The sequence below is a fragment of the Sycon ciliatum genome, chromosome 12 (assembly GCF_964019385.1).
Source record: "Sycon ciliatum chromosome 12, ocSycCili1.1, whole genome shotgun sequence".
Taxonomy (NCBI): Eukaryota; Metazoa; Porifera; class Calcarea; order Leucosolenida; family Sycettidae; genus Sycon; species Sycon ciliatum.
In genome coordinates, this window is record NC_088654.1 from 28138276 (window position 1) to 28157333 (window position 19058).

Below are 19058 nucleotides of genomic sequence, written 5' to 3' on the forward strand. Positions count from 1 at the left end.
CTGAGTACTCTCCCTGGTCAGTATTGCGTCTTGTCGCACTCTGGTGATTGTATATGTATATTCTCTGGTTACTTTGGTGGATAGTTGGTCATAACACGTAACAATGTTGTCCTTCCTTTTTTTTTATTTGTCCAGGATTACATTGGCTTACCATCTGAGTCCATAGTTAATACTGTTCATTAAAATCGATATTTGTTTAGCATCAACCATCACACTATAACTGAGCTCTCCGGCCGAGCTCGACACGTGGTAGTGACAGAACACCATCAGCATCATCAGCTGGTTGGTTGGTATATTTTATTTTACTTCACCAGAACAAACAGGCATTGCTGCCTTCTTGCCTGGACAAGTGGATTGCCCAAGCTCTCAAAAAAAAGACGAAGAAAGGAAATAGATATTACATGAGAGTGCGAAGCATGCAATCTTATAAGAGAAATAGCTGCTGCATAAGGTGTCCTTGTGACCCGACCAGACCCCAGAACGCTTGCGGACACCAGCAAGACCAGTCTACCAGTCACTCGTCTCGTCTCGGGTAGTGTTGCCTGATGGCAAGAGAATCTTGGCACTACACGCCAGTGAATTCCGCTGAATTGAGAGGCCAAAATGATGATGGCATCGACAAGTAATATCTTCCTACTCCAATTGATGAAATTTAAGAAGAGGTTTACACTAGTATGAAGATATATTTTGCTTGGACAATTCACTTGTCCAGGCAATAAAGCAGTCTCTCTCTATCTCTCTCTCTCTCTCTATCTATCTATCTATCTATCTATCTATCTATCTATCTCTATCTCCTCTCTCATCATGCATGCGTCACACTCTCATGGAATTTCTCTTATAAGATTGCATGCTTCACACTCTCATGTAATATTTCTTTCCCTTCTTCGTCTTTTTGTGAGAGCCTGGACAATCCTCTTGTCCAGGCAAGATGGTAGAAATGCCTGTTCATTCTGGCAAAGTAAAATAAAATATACCAACCAACCAATATATTGGTACTCTCAGAGCGGCTTGAACGGACTCGGCCATTTGAAAGTAATTACAACCCGTCCATCTCTCCACACTGCGAACCAGCTGTCTGGGAGATGTGGAACATCTACCCAAGAGCGAATGTCCTCGGATTGGTGTGGTGAATGTGGGCCAAGAGCGAAGTGTGGAGAGGCGGACAGTTTCAAGACACTAGTGTATTGGTGAACCATCAAACGAAGACCTGAACTTTTGATTTTTATTCTAACTAGTGTTGGGAAAATCTAGGCAGCTACATGTATGTTGCAAAGAAAAGTCCAATGCGCACAACTTACAATTCAGCTGTATGTAGAAGTTCTCCCAGCTCTTCCTTTTTCTGATGTTATATCTGCTTCTTGCTGATATCCACACAAACACAACGTGTACCTGAAATGTATCAACTGTAGATTTGTTCACTGTCTGCTGATCTCTGCTTGAAAAATATGTCTGTCGCATTGACAGCAAGAACTTGTGAACTGAGACATCCATACCGTTTTTTATAGTGGCTGCTAACCATTCAATGAACGAACTCTAGGAAAGGCTTCAACCTTTCAAAACCAGGACGTCGATACCAAATACGCCTGGTATCTATAATTGTTGTACGTAGCCTTGTCACCTGTGCTAAATATGTATCAGAACATCTTAGTAAGTACATGGATAAGACCCTCTTCCATTAGAGCCTTACGACACTCAGTACTAAATACATCGAAAGGCTACTCAAAAGGCTACTCAAAAGGCTACTCAAAAGGCTACTCAAAAGGCTACTCAAAAGGCTACTCAAAAGGCTACTCAAAAGGCTACTCAAAAGGCTACTCAAAAGGCTACTCAAAAGGCTACTCAAAAGGCTACCCAAAAGGCTACCCAAAAGGCTACTCAAAAGGCTACTCAAAAGGCTACTCAAAAGGCTACTCAAAAGGCTACTCAAAAGGCTACTCAAAAGGCTACTCAAAAGGCTACTCAAAAGGCTACCCAAAAGGCTACCCAAAAGGCTACTCAAAAGGCTACTCAAAAGGCTACTCAAAAGGCTACTCAAAAGGCTACTCAAAAGGCTACTCAAAAGGCTACTCAAAAGGCTACTCAAAAGGCTACTCAAAAGGCTACTCAAAAGGCTACTCAAAAGGGTACTCAAAAGGCTACCCAAAAGGCTACCCAAAAGGCTACTCAAAAAGCTACTCAAAAGGCTACTCAAAAGGCTACTCAAAAGGCTACTCAAAAGGCTACTCAAAAGGCTACTCAAAACGCTACTCAAAAGGCTACTCAAAAGGCTACTCAAAAGGCTACCCAAAAGGCTTTCCAAAAGGCTATCCAAAAGGCTACTCAAAAAGCTACTCAAAAGGCTACTCAAAAGGCTACTCAAAAGGTTACTCAAAAGGCTACTCAAAAGGCTACTCAAAAGGCTACTCAAAAGGCTACTCAAAAGGCTACTCAAAAGGCTACTCAAATAGCTACTCAAAAGGCTACCCAAAAGGCTACCCAAAAGGCTACTCAAAAGGCTACTCAAAAGGCTACTCAAAAGGCTACTCAAAAGGAATTGAGCCTTTTCGTTAACTTGCAAGACTAGTATTAGTATGTGTTGCGATGGGACTTTCCCTGATATGTAGCTGAACAAATATCCTTTGTTCCAAGTAGAGTTTTCATACAGAAGTGTGTACTTCCGGGAATGTACATTCAAGAAGGAGACTGGTTTCGCATGAAGGCTTTCCGGTTTGTCCTCAACTAGACAGTACGCTGTCAGTGTGAGCTTGGGGAAGTGGAGAGCGAAAGCTTGGGGAAGTGGAGAGCGATAGCTTGGGGAAGTGAAGAGCGATAGCTTGGTGAAGTGGAGAGCGATAGCTTGGGGAAGTGGAGAGCGATAGCTTGGGCAAGTGGAGAGCGATAGCTTGGGGAAGTGGAGAGCGATAGCTTGGGGAAGGGGAAGTGGAGAGCGATAGCTTGGGGAAGTGGAGAGCGATAGCTTGCGGAAGTGGAGAGCGATAGCTTGGGGAAGTGGAGAGCGATAGCTTGGGGAAGTGGAGAGCGATAGCTTGGGGAAGTGGAGAGCCATAGCTTGGGGAAGTGGAGAGCGATAGCTTGGGGAAGTAGAGATCGATAGCTTGGGGAAGTGGAGAGCGATAGCTTGGGGAAGTGGAGAGCGATAGCTTGGGGAAGTAGAGATCGATAGCTTGGGGAAGTGGAGAGCGATAGCTTGGGGAAGTGGAGAGCGATAGCTTGGGGAAGTGGAGAGCGATAGCTTGGGGAAGTGGAGAGCGATAGCTTGGGGAAGTGGAGAGCGATAGCTTGGGAAAGTGGAGGGCGATAGCTTGGGGAAGTGGAGAGCGATAGCTTGGGGAAGTGGAGAGCGATAGCTTGGGGAAGTGGAGAGCGACAGCTTGGGGAAGTGGAGAGCGATAGCTTGGGGAAGTGGAGAGCGATAGCTTGGGGAAGTGGAGAGCGATAGCTTGGGGAAGTGGAGAGCGATAGCTTGGGAAGTGGAGAGCGATAGCTTGGGGAAGTGGAGAGCGATAGCTTGGGGAAGTGGAGAGCGATAGCTTGGGGAAGTGGAGAGCGATAGGTTGGGGAAATGGAGAGCGATAGCTTGGGGAAGTGGAGAGCGATAGCTTGGGGAAGTGGAGAGCGATAGGTTGGGGAAGTGGAGAGCGATAGCTTGGGGAAGTGGAGAGCGATAGCTTGGGGAAGTGGAGAGCGATATGTCCAACATAGGGACCGGCGGATTCTGCTCGAAAAGGTGGCAGATTCTGCTCGAAAAGCAGTGGAATTGGCAGAACCATACAAACCTTATGGAGGCAATTCCTCCAATTCTGCTCCATTTTTTTATCCACATACCAACATGCATGAAACTTATCAGAAAAAGTACCGAATTCTGCCCATTCTTCTGCCAGCAGAATCCGCCTGACCCTAGACTCCAACATCATCTGTACACCAATACTGTGAGGCCCCGAGTATAATTATTGACGTTTCGGACCAGTCACCCATCATGGCACTGACGATGGATGACTGGCCCGAAACGTCAATAATGTTTCGACATCCTAAAATAATTTTCATCAAAAGAGTGAATAGCAATCCATACAAAAACATATAGGTTACCCCGTAAGAAGGCCTTAGGCCTGTGGGAATGCCCTTTTCAAACATATTATAGGGTACCCGTAAGAAGGCCTTAGGCCTGTGGGAATGCCCTTTTCAAACATATTATAGGGTACCCGTAAGAAGGCCTTAGGCCTGTGGGAATGCCCTATTCACACATATTATAGGGTACCCGTAAGAAGGCCTTAGGCCTGTGGGAATGCCCTTTTCAAACATATTATAGGGTACCCGTAAGAAGGCCTTAGGCCTGAGGGAATGCCCTATTCAAACATATTATAGGGTACCCGTAAGAAGGCCTTAGGCCTGTGGGAATGCCCTATTCAAACATATTATAGGGTACCCGTAAGAAGGCCTTAGGCCTGTGGGAATGCCCTATTCAAACATATTATAGGGTACCCGTAAGAAGGCCTTAGGCCTGTGGGAATGACCTATTCAACATAATATGGGTACCCGTAAGAAGGCCTTAGGCCTGTGGGAATGCCCTATTCAAAATTAAATAGATAATAACTAAATAGAGCGGTTGTCAGTTGACAAACCCCCTTTTATTTACAATGCTGTTGTGTTATGTCCACCACTTTCTGAACGAGTATAATAAATTATTATTAGGGTGCTTTCCATTCATGTTTTGCGGAGAGTTAATAATAATAATAATAATAATAATAATAATAATACGAAGTAGTGGTTGCGACTTCGGCGATGATTTGTAAGAAAGGTTTGCTCCCCACACCGGAGCTCGCGCTATTCCGCCGACTTTACTTGACACTTGACTGACTCACGACTGCCATCCAGAGCACACGAGAAGTCCATCGAACCTTCGACTCGGCAAACCTGCAAGAAAGCACCACTCCCTGCTCAATACACAGTGTTTCGGGGAATTCACCCCTCATCAGTTGAGCTTGAGTAGGCTGAGGAAGATTGTGCCTACCATATAAATTACATAAACATGTAGCTCGTGATGTGGGATGACTGCCGTATCGCATTGCCAACGCAAACCCATCCTGTGTCAGTGCAGCCATCCAGCAACTTGAACTCCCCGGACCAGATGCCGCTGCAGATGAACACCATGCCGATGGAAAGCCAGGAGTTGATAGCGAAGCATTCTGGTCTGCACAGTACAAGGCAAAGAACAATTATGAATTATAATGCATTGTAATCTTTCCCACACTTCTTTGTAAAACAAACAAACAGTGCCATTATCACAACACTTGATCAAGCATCTTGATGGAGGTATTTTCCATTGTGCTGGCTCAGCATCTGCACCAGGAAGACCATGTACACTTACACGTATCTTGTGTGTGTGTGTTCGTGCGTGTGTGTTTGCGTATCTGTATGTGCACACGTGTGTGTGTGGGGGGGGGGGCACGCACATGTGTATGGGTAGGAGTGTGTGTGTGGGGGGGGGGGTACACGCACATGTGTATGGATGTGCGCGCTGCATGCGTGTGTCTGTGGGATGGGGTGGGGGTGCACGCACATGTGTACATGTGTGTGCGCAATACAGCATGTGTGTATGTGTTCGTTGAACACAGGGTGTACTCCTGATTACATAAACTTCGTGATCATTGTGATTTCATGTGCTTCGAAGTCGAACTTCGCAATACATGTACTGATGCTTGATTAGATTTATGTTCCACATGTTCTATTTATTATATTTTACTTCAAGCACTTGTACTATTCAAGCACAACCCTACCAATGAAGGGAAAGAAGCAGCAAAGACACCTACTGAGTCTAATGACTGCCACTGTCAGTTCTCAAACAAAAACAATTTTTGTCGAATTGAAAAATCTCACCTGTTAGTGTTGCTCACCAGCCACTAGTGACTAGAGTTGTTCGTCCACGAAATTTGCAATATGCCACTACGGTACCAGCAAGAGTAGGTAAGTTGGCATAGAACAACAGCTATGCAAAGCCATGTTCATCTCCTCTTTTCTTTGGAAGGCAGTACAAGCACCCTTCATACCTCGACATTGCCTTGGAGTGCAAGCAAATTCACCATGAGTTTTCCAATTCGCTACGATCGATCTCGGGGTGATGATCGTGTCTTCTTCATCACCACTGCAGCCTGGACAGCCTTCGGGAAGACATGTGTCACTCTCCTGCTCAACAGATTCCTACATCTAGATTTGGTTACCGTCAGGGAACGAAACAGAGCTGCAAAACACCAAAGTAATTGTTTTCTTCCATTCAATTACACTGCTGAACATGCACAGCATGGTGACAGCTAAGCAGTACGCACGTCATCAAGGCCAATTTCCAAATATGGGAGGTGTTATTTATGAAATTTGAGACAGTTCCTCTTCTCTGATCGGCTCGAGACATAGCTCATCGGAATCAGTGCCCAATTCTCCTTCGGATAAGCCATACTTATTTTTGGCGTTCAGTTTCCCTTTAACATGAATTGGTAGTAATATTATTTAAAAAAGCTCACACTCTCAAACGCTGTGCATTACGGTCTGTAGATGCTGAAATGTTTTATTAATTATTTTTGTTTGTAAACCCAACCGACTATAACATGTATGTCCTACACAGTGCACACTATTGTCTGCACTATTGTAACAGTGTGAACTCTGCAGCAATGGCATAATATTCCTTATTTGGTATTACTCTCTTTATGATCACCCTGCCACACAGGCTACGTGTCATGGTCACATTGCATGCAGTAGGCTGGGCATCGGGTCAGCATTTTTGCCAGGCGACAGGGAAAACCCCATTTACTTTCCTTTCTTAGCTTGGCTCTGCTGCTGTTGTACGGTAATAAAAATTTCGTGTGTTATGATTGGCAATTGGAGACCCCCCCCCCCCCCCCCCCATGGCACACACACATAGGATACATTGTACATGTACATTGTCATGCAGTTGTAGCTTGGGATTTGTCTAAATTAGCAGTCATGTTCAATTTCCTTTGAAGTCTTCTATTACATGTACCTACAAGTGGTCATTGGCGCCAGTTGACAGATGGCAGAATTCGGTACTGTATATCACGTCATTTTCGGTGTAACTTAAATTTCGCTAATTTCCGCAGAGAAACCAGGACCTTAATTTCGGTTGCGTTAGCTTGGGCATTTTCAGAATGTAAATGACAACCATTCTGGAATGGGAATGGATAAGAATCACCTGACCAAACACACGTGCCAGAATCAACTAGGAATCACTTGACATAACAGTTCCATGATGTCGTTGTGGACCCGCGGCTCTCCTCTCTTTTGCCCGACTCTAGTTTCCTTGAGAGAGTCGAGGTTGTTGTTTGTTTATTTAGAGTCGAAGAACAAACAGGCAAATTCCCCGAATTACATGATATCGACTAAAAAGGAGAATAAAGTATAAAAAAAGCCAATGAAGGTAATGATGAGGTAATGATACTGAGTAGAGTGGGTAATGATACTGAGTAGAGTGGGTAATGATACTGAGTAGAGTGGGTAATGATACTGAGTAGAGTGGGTAATGATACTGAGTAGAGTGGGTAATGATACTGAGTAGAGTGGGTAATGATACTGAGTAGAGTGGGTAATGATACTGAGTAGAGTGGGTAATGATACTGAGTAGAGTGGGTAATGATACTGAGTAGAGTGGGTAATGATACTGAGTAGAGTGGGTAATGATACTGAGTAGAGTGGGTAATGATACTGAGTAGAGTGGGTAATGATACTGAGTAGAGTGGGTAATGATACTGAGTAGAGTGGGTAATGATACTGAGTAGAGTGGGTAATGATACTGAGTAGAGTGGGTAATGATACTGAGTAGAGTGGGTAATGATACTGAGTAGAGTGGGTAATGATACTGAGTAGAGTGGGTAATGATACTGAGTAGAGTGGGTAATGATACTGAGTAGAGTGGGTAATGATACTGAGTAGAGTGGGTAATGATACTGAGTAGAGTGGGTAATGATACTGAGTAGAGTGGGTAATGATACTGAGTAGAGTGGGTAATGATACTGAGTAGAGTGGGTAATGATACTGAGTAGAGTGGGTAATGATACTGAGTAGAGTGGGTAATGATACTGAGTAGAGTGGGTAATGATACTGAGTAGAGTGGGTAATGATACTGAGTAGAGTGGGTAATGATACTGAGTAGAGTGGGTAATGATACTGAGTAGAGTGGGTAATGATACTGAGTAGAGTGGGTAATGATACTGAGTAGAGTGGGTAATGATGAAAGAAGGCCTCTTTTACGGGCAAACAGAACACAATTGACAGTGGCATGGCGAATGATTAGAACACAACACCAAAAAATGAAAACAATTGTATGTGTGAAAAAACGCAAAAACGAGAAACAAAAAAACAAAAAACAAAAAACAAAAAAAAACAAAAAAAAACAAAAACACCAAAAACAAAAACAAACAAAAAAGCAAACAAAAAACAAAAACCAGGAAAATACAAGGGCACTGTCCTGCCCACCATCGTCTCCAAAACCTCACAGCCGGCCCTCCGAGATTGCCAACTCTCGCAATGCATTCACAGGACGGTGATATGACGATCGAGCACCGCGGATGCACATGATCGCCGACCGCAACAATGCAAACGCCAGTCGACACCGGACATATGTCATTGTCTGGGCATACAACTTCGTGTCCCCACTCGAAATGAGGCCACACAGGCGCTTAACAAATCTGGAGCACTCTGGCGCACAACAACCGGCCGTGGTGAAAACTAGTGGAGTAAATGTCCCACGGTCCACATTGATGATGCGCTCAGCATACTGCAGCTTCTTCTTCCTCTCATGCTCCGCCAACAGTTTGTCGAGAGGTTTGGTGGCATAGGACGGAGCATCGGGATGAAAAACCCGGACATCCAGGAAAGCATTCTGTGCCCTGGTCCACAGCCCTCGAGCCCGGATATCAGCGCGAGCATCGTTGGCGGTGATAGTTGAGGCTGCCAGAAACACCTCTCCCGAAACCGGAGCAAGCTGAGGCTCGACAGCGACATCCGAGCAAACTTCAGTAAGTAAATCGGCAAGAATATCGCGAACTTCATTGTGCCGAATGGTGGGGAAACCACCAGTAGGGCAACACATGGCATGGGCCGGACTAAACGGTTGGCCACAAGAGCAGGTAGTAGGCACATCAACCAATGCCCAGTCATACCGCAACGCCACCGCATCCCTGAAATCTCCCTTCGACAGATGATATCCGTGTTCTCTGATAGGCAGTGTGTTGAGCCAGCTAGAGACACCTCGGGAGGACAAATGCTCCAAACGACGCGACATATCCGCCGACGCCGACTGCCGCAGCTGGCGGAACTCAGCCTCACTTGCTGTGCCGCGTTGTCTGGCAAAATCCCTCTTGGCTGTCATAGCATCTTGTCGAACACGTTCCGGTGCTTGCTTGGTCCATGATGTGTTGTTCTGTTGCAGAATTTCACTAACCTGGGCTGCTGTCATTGCTCTGGAAGCGTCGCGCTCTGTCCCGCTCATGCTGTGAAAGTGTGGAATGGCCATTCCCCCGAAACGAGTCGGCAGCCTGAGCATCACCAAATCCTCCGTGGTGAATGCATCTCGACCAGTTGCAGCCGGCAAGAACTCAGTTTCGATTACCTTGTCCAACGCTGATACTGCGTCCTCCGGAATGGGAACCGTACGAAAGAGGTAGAGTGGGTAATGATACTGAGTAGAGTGGGTAATGATACTGAGTAGAGTGGGTAATGATACTGAGTAGAGTGGGTAATGATACTGAGTAGAGTGGGTAATGATACTGAGTAGAGTGGGTAATGATACTGAGTAGAGTGGGTAATGATACTGAGTAGAGTGGGTAATGATACTGAGTAGAGTGGGCAATGATACTGAGTAGAGTGGGTAATGATACTGAGTAGAGTGGGTAATGATACTGAGTAGAGTGGGTAATGATACTGAGTAGAGTGGGTAATGATACTGAGTAGAGTGGGTAATGATACTGAGTAGAGTGGGTAATGATACTGAGTAGAGTGGGTAATGATACTGAGTAGAGTGGGTAATGATACTGAGTAGAGTGGGTAATGATACTGAGTAGAGTGGGTAATGATACTGAGTAGAGTGGGTAATGATACTGAGTAGAGTGGGTAATGATACTGAGTAGAGTGGGTAATGATACTGAGTAGAGTGGGTAATGATACTGAGTAGAGTGGGTAATGATACTGAGTAGAGTGGGAAATGATACTGAGTAGAGTGGGTAATGATACTGAGTAGAGTGGGTAATGATACTGAGTAGAGTGGGTAATGATACTGAGTAGAGTGGGTAATGATACTGAGTAGAGTGGGTAATGATACTGAGTAGAGTGGGTAATGATACTGAATAGAGTGGGTAATGATACTGAGTAGAGTGGGTAATGAAGGTAATGATACTGAGTAGAGTGGGTAATGAAGGTAATGATACTGAGTAGAGTGGGTAATGAAGGTAATGATACTGAGTAGAGTGGGTAATGAAGGTAATGATACTGAGTAGAGTGGGTAATGAAGGTAATGATACTGAGTAGAGTGGGTAATGAAGGTAATGATACTGAGTAGAGTGGGTAATGAAGGTAATGATACTGAGTAGAGTGGGTAATGAAGGTAATGATACTGAGTAGAGTGGGTAATGAAGGTAATGACACTGAGTAGAGTGGGTAATGAAGGTAATGATACTGAGTAGAGTGGGTAATGAAGGTAATGATACTGAGTAGAGTGGGTAATGATACTGAGTAGAGTGGGTAATGATACTGAGTAGAGTGGGTAATGATACTGAGTAGAGTGGGTAATGATACTGAGTAGAGTGGGTAATGATACTGAGTAGAGTGGGTAATGATACTGAGTAGAGTGGGTAATGATACTGAATAGAGTGGGTAATGATACTGAGTAGAGTGGGTAATGAAGGTAATGATACTGAGTAGAGTGGGTAATGATACTGAGTAGAGTGGGTAATGATACTGAGTAGAGTGGGTAATGATACTGAGTAGAGTGGGTAATGATACTGAGTAGAGTGGGTAATGATACTGAGTAGAGTGGGTAATGAAGGTAATGATACTGAGTAGAGTGGGTAATGATACTGAGTAGAGTGGGTAATGAAGGTAATGATACTGAGTAGAGTGGGTAATGAAGGTAATGATACTGAGTAGAGTGGGTAATGAAGGTAATGATACTGAGTAGAGTGGGTAATGAAGGTAATGATACTGAGTAGAGTGGGTAATGAAGGTAATGATACTGAGTAGAGTGGGTAATGAAGGTAATGATACTGAGTAGAGTGGGTAATGAAGGTAATGATACTGAGTAGAGTGGGTAATGAAGGTAATGATACTGAGTAGAGTGGGTAATGAAGGTAATGACACTGAGTAGAGTGGGTAATGAAGGTAATGATACTGAGTAGAGTGGGTAATGAAGGTAATGATACTGAGTAGAGTGGGTAATAAAGGTAATGATACTGAGTAGAGTGGGTAATGAAGGTAATGATACTGAGTAGAGTGGGTAATGAAGGTAATGATACTGAGTAGAGTGGGTAATGAAGGTAATGATACTGAGTAGAGTGGGTAATGAAGGTAATGATACTGAGTAGAGTGGGTAATGATACTGAGTAGAGTGGGTAATGAAGTATCCAGTGAACGTAATGATACTGAGTAGAGTGGGTAATGAAGGTAATGATACTGAGTAGGGTGGGTAATGAAGGTAATGATACTGAGTAGAGTGGGTAATGATACTGAGTAGAGTGGGTAATGAAGTATCCAGTGAACGTAATGATACTGAGTAGAGTGGGTAATGAAGGTAATGATACTGAGTAGAGTGGTAATAAAGTATTAAAAGCCAGTTAGGCCAGTAAAGGAAATGATAATACAGCAGGCAGTGGCATTACTGAAAAGCAGCATGTGCTGGGAGGGATCGCATGAATCGGTGGTACTGTGGGATTTTCCTGATGTCGGGCTGGAGCCTGTTCGACAGTGATACACATTGGAATGAGGCAGAATGTGTGCCAGCGGATGTCTTAGTGACTGGAAATTTAAGTACTCGATTTCCCTGACTACGTGTAGCACGTCTGGAATTAAGAGGACTGAACATATCGGTAAGCAATGTGCTGCATGTATACCCTGAAGGCAGCGCCATGTGTAGCCAAGGAGCTTGTGGCAGTACATAACTTCTAGCGAGTGCAAGCGCAATTGGCAATACAGCGGCCCAGATGGGGATGCAAATGAAGTTTTGAAAACACAGCGGACTGCGCGCTTGATTAGACGCTCTAGGCGCTCGAGCTGATGTGAGGTGAGGCCAGCAGAGAAACAGTTGCTAGCATACAGGAAGTCAGGAAGGATCAGGGACTTCAGGTTCGTGATGCGGCACGGGAGGGGCATGCAGCGCCTTTTTCTAAATAGGACAGCTATTTTACAGGCAGCTCCCTTACAATTGGCGATCTGGTTGACCATGGAGGTCCACTTGAGATCTTGGTCCATGTGGACACCAAGATACTTTGCGGATTCTACTTGTGCCAGTTGAACTCCAGAGCACGTAACGCTGACACGAGGATTCACAGAACGATGGGCAGGGATGAACAAAATCTGGGTTTTACTCTCGTTTAGTACCAGGTTCCTGCTGGCAAGCCATCTGGCCAGGTGCGTAACTGCAGAAGACATACTACGTTCGAGCTGATGTTTGTCCCTGCTGCTAATATAGAGCATGATGTCACTGCAAACTGAACTGTCCGCACACCATACTTTTGCACTTCAGCTGCCACACCACGGACATAGAGGACAAACAGCAGAGGACTAAGTACGGAACCCTGGGGCACACCACTGCTGGGCTGGAATACCTTGCTGTGCTGGTTGCCAATGACAACTCTTTGCTGCCGGTCACTTAGGCAGTCTGCCAACCAATTCAGCGCACTTCCACCAACGTCAATACTGAAGAGGTCGCGGATGAGGGTGCCATGTTGAACCTGGTCGAATGCCTTCGACATGTCAACAAAGGCAGCGCAAGTTGAGAGTCCGGAGTCTTTGGCATTGGCAAAGGCCTCCGATGCCATCACAACAGCAGACTCTGTTGAGTGCTGTTTCCGGAACTGACAATCTGGGTAGAGGCTGTGGGTGGTCAAGAATTTAGTGAGTTGCGAATGTACGATGCGCTCAAGAATCTTTGAGATAATAGGCAACAGAGAAACAGGTCTGAAATTGGTGGCCTAAGTAGGGTCGCCGCTCTTGTACACAGGGGTGATATTTGCAAGTTTCATGGATAGTGGAAATCTGCCTTCGGAAAGTGAATTGTTGAAGATGAGAGTTACTGATGAAGGTACTTCTGAGTGCATGATTTAAGGCACTTGAACCTGTTGCTAATTTGTTTGGCTCGTGGCAACCATTATCAATTTTGATTCTGGAATGAGAATGCTCATTCCAGCATGTGAGGTGGAATGATCATTCTCCAAAATGAACCATTCTCAGTCATTCCCATTCTGGAATGGGACCAACCTAACGGACCTTTTTGACCAAACAAACAGGCAAGAATGATTCCCAGTGATTCCCATTGTGGAATGTGACCAACCAAACGCAACCTAATTACACCTAAAATGGCACTGGAGTCCACACTGTTTATGAAGGGTAGGCTGGTCACCAAATTCTCCATTACACCTGAAACCTGACAGGTCCGTGATACAGAAATTGTACTACACCTAAATTTTAAAATTTAGGGGTGAAAATTGGCACTGAGAGTCCCGAGTTCGAGTACTAGTACTTCAAAGTACTCTGAATTTCTCAGATCGAATATTGGAGTATTCTTTATCTCCTAAAAATTGCACACCAAGGCCCTTAAAATGACATGGTACAACCCTGATTGAACCGAGTGGCAGCAATTTTTCTTAGGCATATTGGCTGGTGGGTCATTTGGGCGCTCTCTACTCGTGAACAAAATGTTCACCACACAGTCTGCACATCATTATCTGCCGACTGCTTCTCTGAAACTGCAGATTTCTGTGGTAAATGCATGTACCATAATTGAACGAGTGCTCTGATTTATTCCAATTACGATTATTTATGAAAAACCCGAGCGAGTGCTAGTACTCGAGTATTCGGTAAAATTGTTTCACCCCTACTAGAATTACATGCTATACAGTTTTTATGCTATGTTTAATAATGAATGTTCGGAATGTGGATAAAGAAATGAGACATTTATTATATTTTTGTAATCAGGCCTATTTTTAGGGGTTCAAGAAAAGCTTGGTCACTAAATGTTATAGAATAGCGTGTTAGAGATCTTACAAAAGTGACAACATACTTGTAGTAGTATTACACAAAGGCACACAATGAAAACCTTGGCAAATTTATTCCGTTGTGACTCAGAGTTTCATGGCTGAACCAATCATCAGACAACGATAATGGAATAGGAGGCAGCGCTGGTATATCTAAGTGGAGAGAGGTGTGATAATACGATAGCGAGAGGAGTAATCGCGTGAATTTAGAAAAGCGATCCTGTCAGCTTTTCTATTATTGTGTTCACATGGCAAGAAAAACGACACCGCTATGCTACGTAAGTTTCTACGTAAGGTGCTCGGTATTTCACTTAGGCTACGGAAGTCTCTACGTAAGATGCTCGGTATTAGATCTACCAACGGGTGGTAGCCGCGTGCTGTGCACGTGTACGGCAGCCATTGTGCATGTGTTGCATGCAGTGCAGTGCATGCAGTCCGTGTTCGGATGTGCATGCGCGAGGAACTTCCTCCTTTGGAACTGCTTCTTGTATGAGCTGTTTCGGATATTTCGTCTCCTGGCCTGGCTCATTTCTGGCTTATTTCGTTTCTGCGCTACTGAGACCTCCTTTCGCGGAATATTACTCAATGACAGGTGAGTTGACCAGTTCCCTTTGATTCATTTGCTTGTGTTGACTCTTTCATTTACGAAAAGTGTGCTCATTTTGAGCGGAATGCAATAAATAATGGAACAGCTGACAGGATCTCTTTTCTAAATTTAGCTTTTCCGCTGCCGAGGTCTCCTTTTACGGAATACTCGATGACAGGTGATCCCTGAGTTGAAACCGGTCACCTTCGATTCATTTGCTTATGGTCACCCTTTCATTTACGGAAACGTTTGCTGATTTTATTCGGATTTAGATCCATTTTTATCTCTTTGTCCTTGTCTACAGTGTGCGAAGAACGCGAGTTCACCTTCTTGACGGTAAGGCTTATGTTAGATGTGTTGTCGAAATACTCATATTCATTGTTCATTGGTACGTTACAAGTAAGGCACTGGTTAATGGCATACTATCGTTGGCAGTTCCCAATCTGGAGGGAGAGGTTCAAGGACCCATTGACCGAGTTTGCAAAATAAATTCGCATATCAGGGAAAATCTCCATTGTGGAGAGGTTCAGTAAACTTGTTTGCTTCATACGAAACAAGTCAAAGGGTGCAGTCTCGTCTCCTCAAGATCTCGTACTTGTATGATTGGATTTGTTTACTCGAGTCTGGGCTGTTTGATTTATTATTTTGTGAGTTCCGCCGAGATTGCACTGCCCCAAATAAAGTTTCCGCCAAAGCAAGAATTACGATCTGCAAACTGTTTGTAGTACCTGCAAGAATCTGCTTTACATGTATCGTACTTTCTCTGTTGCTGTTTCAGTTGCCGTCATGTTGCTAAAGAAACGTTCAGTAGAGAGGTTCTGCAAAACGAAAATTCGAACGAAGTTTCCCGACAGTCCTTGCGAAAGTGTGTACGAATTTTTGCACGAACTTTGCGTTCTGCACATTTTCGTAGTTTGCGCGGGCCAAGTGCCCGTACGCCATGACCCGATATTACGAAAGTGTGTACGACTGTTAATTTCGCGTTCCCTGCAAGTTTCGCGTCCAAAGTTGCGAAAGCTCGCGCGAAGTTTCGCACTTCATGACGTGGAACGAAAGTTTGTACGCATTTTCGTTTTGCAGAACCTCTCTTGTGTGACTCATTTGTTTCATACGAGACGAGTCAATGAGTTGGTGTGGCTTAGAATCTTTCGCTGTAGAAGAAATCTATTCGTATGTCTATTGGAGAAATAATTGTATTCACTGGTTATAAAATAGGTTAAGACAAACTCACAGAATAAATACCATCGGTCCCTTGGTGTTCGTCCTAAAGAGGTTCGACTGGATATCATTCAAACTCACCAAAAGATGTGTAAGATTTTATTATTATGGAGTGCCTTGGTTATTTCTCAGTACCTCCAACCATAGCCTTGCCCCTTTTATCCTCAGGATCAGTGTAGTTGTTGGAACGAGGTGTCCGACTCGACAATGTATTTGTTTACATTTTAATACATGTTTATTGTTCCTCCTTTGCTGTGTTGTTTTAGAAAATCGTGGACTAACAGTTTGCAGTCATTGTACTACCTCCAAAAGTTGTATCGGCATCAACAGGGTTACGATTTCAGTGCAATATGATGCAGGATGACCTTATCACGATAACCCATGATTATAAACCATTATAAACACAGAATCAACGAAAACATCTGCGACACGCACCTGGTTACATTTCTCAAATAAATCTGAAATATCTGAAAAGCAAGACAATTTTATGACAGAGTCATGAAATTCTGCTACAGCAACATGCACAGAATGACCTCCGTATAAAATATCACCACGGTCCACCACTACTCACATGTTTCCCCGCAGAAGAACATGCTAGTGCCATCAGTGCGTATAATACGGTATTGATATGATGTGAAGGCCATCATTTACATATTGATATAGGGCATTCCATTGATTGGTGACAGAAAAAACAAAAGAAATTATAGCAATAAAAACTGCTTTATGGCAGTTTTCTAAAAAAGGTTATTGTGTTCTAGTCCATGGACCCCGTCTAAAAAGTAAGAAATTAACGGAATGTGATAGCTGAAAATTAAAATTTCACACAAAACCTCACAATAATTACACACAGAATGAAAAGCTACATGAAGAAGACCTTTTCCCCATCGTGATCCTCTTTCCTATGCATGCATGTTGCCAATTGTTGGTGCAGTACAAGTCTGGTGTTGAAAGCAGCATTTCAAGTGTTGTGATTATTGTGAGGTTTGTGTGAAATTTTAATTTTCAGCTATCACATTTCGTTAATTTCTTACTTTTTAGACGGGGTCCATGGACTAGAACACAATAACCTTTTTTAGAAAACTGCCATAAAGCAGTTTTTATTGCTATATGTATACAGGGCTGGGCTATTTACATGTACTACTAGAGAGGTTCTGCAAAACGAAAATGTGTACGAACTTTCGCTCTACGTCACAAAGTGAGAAACTTCGCACGAACTTTCGCAACTTTGGACGCGAAACTTGCAGGGAACGCGAAATGAACTAACTTTCGTAGGAAGTTTCGTGAGATCGGATCATGGCGTACGTGCACTTGGCGCATGCAAACTACGAAAATGTGCAGAACACAAAGTTCGTGCGAAAATTCGTACACATTTTCGCAAGGCCTGTCGCGAAACTTCGTTCGAATTTTCGTTGTGCAGAACTTCTCTTGTCTGCTGGTACCACTATATCATCACACTCTTTGATCCTCTTCACATCGTTCTTCATCTGCTCTTGAAGCTGGTTAGAAGCCCGGCGGAACGTAATATGCTCAACCATATTATACATTGCGTTCTCGAATGCCTTGAGTTCTTCAATCTGGGGTGGGCAGTTCACGGTTTTTGAAGCCGTACATGTTCATCACATTAAAGGATCATAAAGCCGACTTCCATGACAAGCTGCAATGCAGATTGATTAACCCCGCCAAGTCCGAAATAGGCGTCGTAAGCAAATCCATACTGGATGGTGTTATCGGCCCCATGCGGAGCAGCGTATGTGAGAATCTGTGGCAGAACACGCAAGCCGTCATCGAGTGGTTCAACGGCATTGAAGACAAGCCGCGGTACACCTTCGTTGTGTTCGACATCGTCGAGTTTTACCCCAGCATAACGAAAGACCTTCTGCTGGATGCCCTGTCGTACGCCGGGACGCACGTTCCAATGTCCAAGAAGGACATTGAGACGATACTGCACGCACGGAAGTCATTGTTGTTCGACGGCGGCAAAGCATGGATGAAGAAGGAGAAGTACGGGTAATTCGACGTAACAATGGGGTCGTACGACGGCGCAGAAGCCTGCGAGCTTGTTGGGGCTTTAATCCTCAGCAAACTCCGTCCACTCCTGGTCGACCAGTGCGTGGGTCTTTACCGTGACGATGGTCTAGCGATAACGAAGGACGCCACGGGTCATGATGCCGACCGCACGCGCAAACAGATCATACAGATATTCCAAGCACACGGCTTAAAAATAACAATCGAAACCAACAAGAAGATCGTCGACTACTTGGATGTGACCCTGAATCTCGCCACCGGAACATTCCAACCATACAGGAAACCGAATAGTACACCCCTGTACGTCGATGTGCGGTCCTGTCACCCACCGCAGGTGCTGAGACAAATACCCATTCGCATCAACAAGAGGCTGCAACGTATCTCATGCAATGAGGAAGTGTTCAGCGATGCTAAAACGTTATACGAGGACGCACTGGCCTCAAGTGGCCACCCGAAAACAAGTGGCCACCCGAAAACCATGACATACAAGGATAAACCGAGCAACAAGAAGAAAAAAGCGAAGAAAGGGCGCAGCCGCGACGTCATCTGGTTTAACCCGCCGTACAGTACCACGGTCAAAACCAACGTTGGCGCAAAGTTTCTATACCTCGTCAAGAAACACTTCCCTGAAGGGTCGGCGCTACACAAGGTGTTTAACAAGAACACAACAAAAGTAAGCTACAGCTGCATGAAGAACGTAGCGTCGATTATCAAAGGGCACAATGCTGCAAAACTTCACTCGCAACCGCCAGTTGTGCCATGCAATTGTCGGGTCAAGGCGTCGTGCCCCCTCAACGGTGACTGTCAGTCTTCCGACGTCGTGTACGAGGCGCATGTAGCATCCAACGAAGTCAAGACCTACGTCGGCATGACTGCTACCACATTCAAGCAGCGCTACAACAAACACACTTCGGACTTCCGCCATGAAAAGTACGCCGCATCAACTAAGTTGTCCAAGCACATCTGGGATCTGAAAAACGAGA

At 44.5% G+C, this 19058-nt stretch overlaps 1 protein-coding gene across 1 annotated transcript; it reads right to left on the reverse strand.

Annotated features, from left to right (window-relative positions):
• Positions 1 to 2714: 2714 nt before the first annotated feature.
• LOC135828114 (uncharacterized) lies at positions 2715 to 3770 on the reverse strand. Its single transcript, XM_065340547.1, has one exon. It carries the CDS (start codon positions 3768 to 3770, stop codon positions 2715 to 2717), a length of 1056 nt encoding a protein of 351 aa, XP_065196619.1.
• Positions 3771 to 19058: the final 15288 nt, after the last annotated feature.

Bases quoted from the DNA above. Each gene is read 5' to 3' on its own strand.
- LOC135828114 (XM_065340547.1), bottom strand. From the start codon at position 3,770: ATGGTTCTGCCAATTCCACTGCTTTTCGAGCAGAATCTGCCACCTTTT.